This window comes from Eimeria mitis, genomic scaffold (genome assembly GCF_000499745.2).
Source record: "Eimeria mitis Houghton genomic scaffold, Emh_scaff10511, whole genome shotgun sequence".
In the NCBI taxonomy this organism is placed as follows: Eukaryota; Apicomplexa; class Conoidasida; order Eucoccidiorida; family Eimeriidae; genus Eimeria; species Eimeria mitis.
This window is the reverse complement of record NW_024011613.1, coordinates 1-1201: the sequence shown is the minus strand read 5'-3', so window position 1 is coordinate 1201 and position 1201 is coordinate 1. Positions and strand designations below refer to the sequence as shown.

General features: G+C 45.5%; 1 protein-coding gene across 1 annotated transcript; it reads left to right on the top strand.

The window, feature by feature from the left end:
- Positions 1 to 202: 202 nt before the first annotated feature.
- EMH_0099350 (uncharacterized protein) lies at positions 203 to 965 on the top strand (the record flags this gene model as incomplete). The annotated part of the gene is made up of 3 exons (XM_038022092.1): positions 203 to 242; positions 581 to 666; positions 852 to 965. 3 exons carry the CDS (start codon positions 203 to 205, stop codon positions 963 to 965), a joined length of 240 nt encoding a protein of 79 aa, XP_037877946.1.
- Between the last annotated feature and the right edge of the window lie 236 nt (positions 966 to 1201).

Below are 1201 nucleotides of genomic sequence, written 5' to 3'. Positions count from 1 at the left end.
AAAATCGGCAAAATGTATGGCGAGAGCGTCGCCGCCGCCTGCCCCAAGGTGAGTTGTACAGCGCGGGCTATGTTGCATATCTTATAATATAACACCGCAAACGAACCAATACAAACCATGCAGTTGATGATATCTCTGCCTCCTCTATGTATCTCTTGTTTCTCCACAGGCACCGGTCGGCGCGCAGAAATGCCGCGCACACATGGCCCTAGTGGGGGCCTTTCTGATTCATCTGACCCTCGGTGAGAGCATTGCTTGTCTACCACCAAAGGTGTAGAGTATACAGTTATGAGTGTTTTGTATTGAGAAGCAGACGCTCTTAGTGCTGGTGGTGTTCAATCTACTCACTAGGGATTTGAATGCAGTACACAGAAACTGGCTGTTTGCACAGCAGGGCCGAGGATACCCAGGGCTCCAGTCAGCGTTACTATAGTTGTTGCTGCTTTTGTTGCTCCTTTTTTGTTGGTGATGATCTATTGGTGTCACTCTAATCCTTGTTGTCTTTATTGTCGTTGTTGTTGCTGCTACTTTTCTCGTCGCTGCTGTGTTTTTCTTGCTGTTGTGTTGGGCGGTGTTGCAGGCAGTCTACACGCCTTCGGGAACATCGCACCTCTGATCATCGCCTACATGCGTTTGCTGCAGCCGACGTCATCTCTTCGTTACCACGTAAGTAGAGAGATACTGAATATTTAAACACAAAACCCAAAAACGTTTTGTATATTTGAAGGCTTAGCCCGTTCTTTTCCTCAAGCTGTAGGTGAATGATGAGGCCGATGCCAGCAGAAATACCTCTCTTTCTCTCATATACAGACATTCAGCGCTTCGGTTTTCTCTTATTTTGTTGTCTGTAGGATGGTCTTATCCTCTACGTCTCCGCAGTGCTGGTGCAGGGCATTGCCGGCTTCTTTGGGGGGAGGCTGCACAGGACTCTGGGCCCCTCGAAGTGCGTACAGTGCAACTTCTAGTGAAATACGTTGTATACAAGTTACCATCGATGAATATAATATATATATCGTACATATAGAAGTGCTCAACATTATATATGTGTCTATATAAATTGTCGTGGTAGTAGTTGTTGTGTTCTTCTTTCTAGAAGTAACACACGGACGCAGTTCCAGTTGTTTAATCATATTCTCTCTAAGACACACCGTGTTTGCTTTTTTTTAAGCCGATGCTGAAGCGTACACCAATGTTATTTACA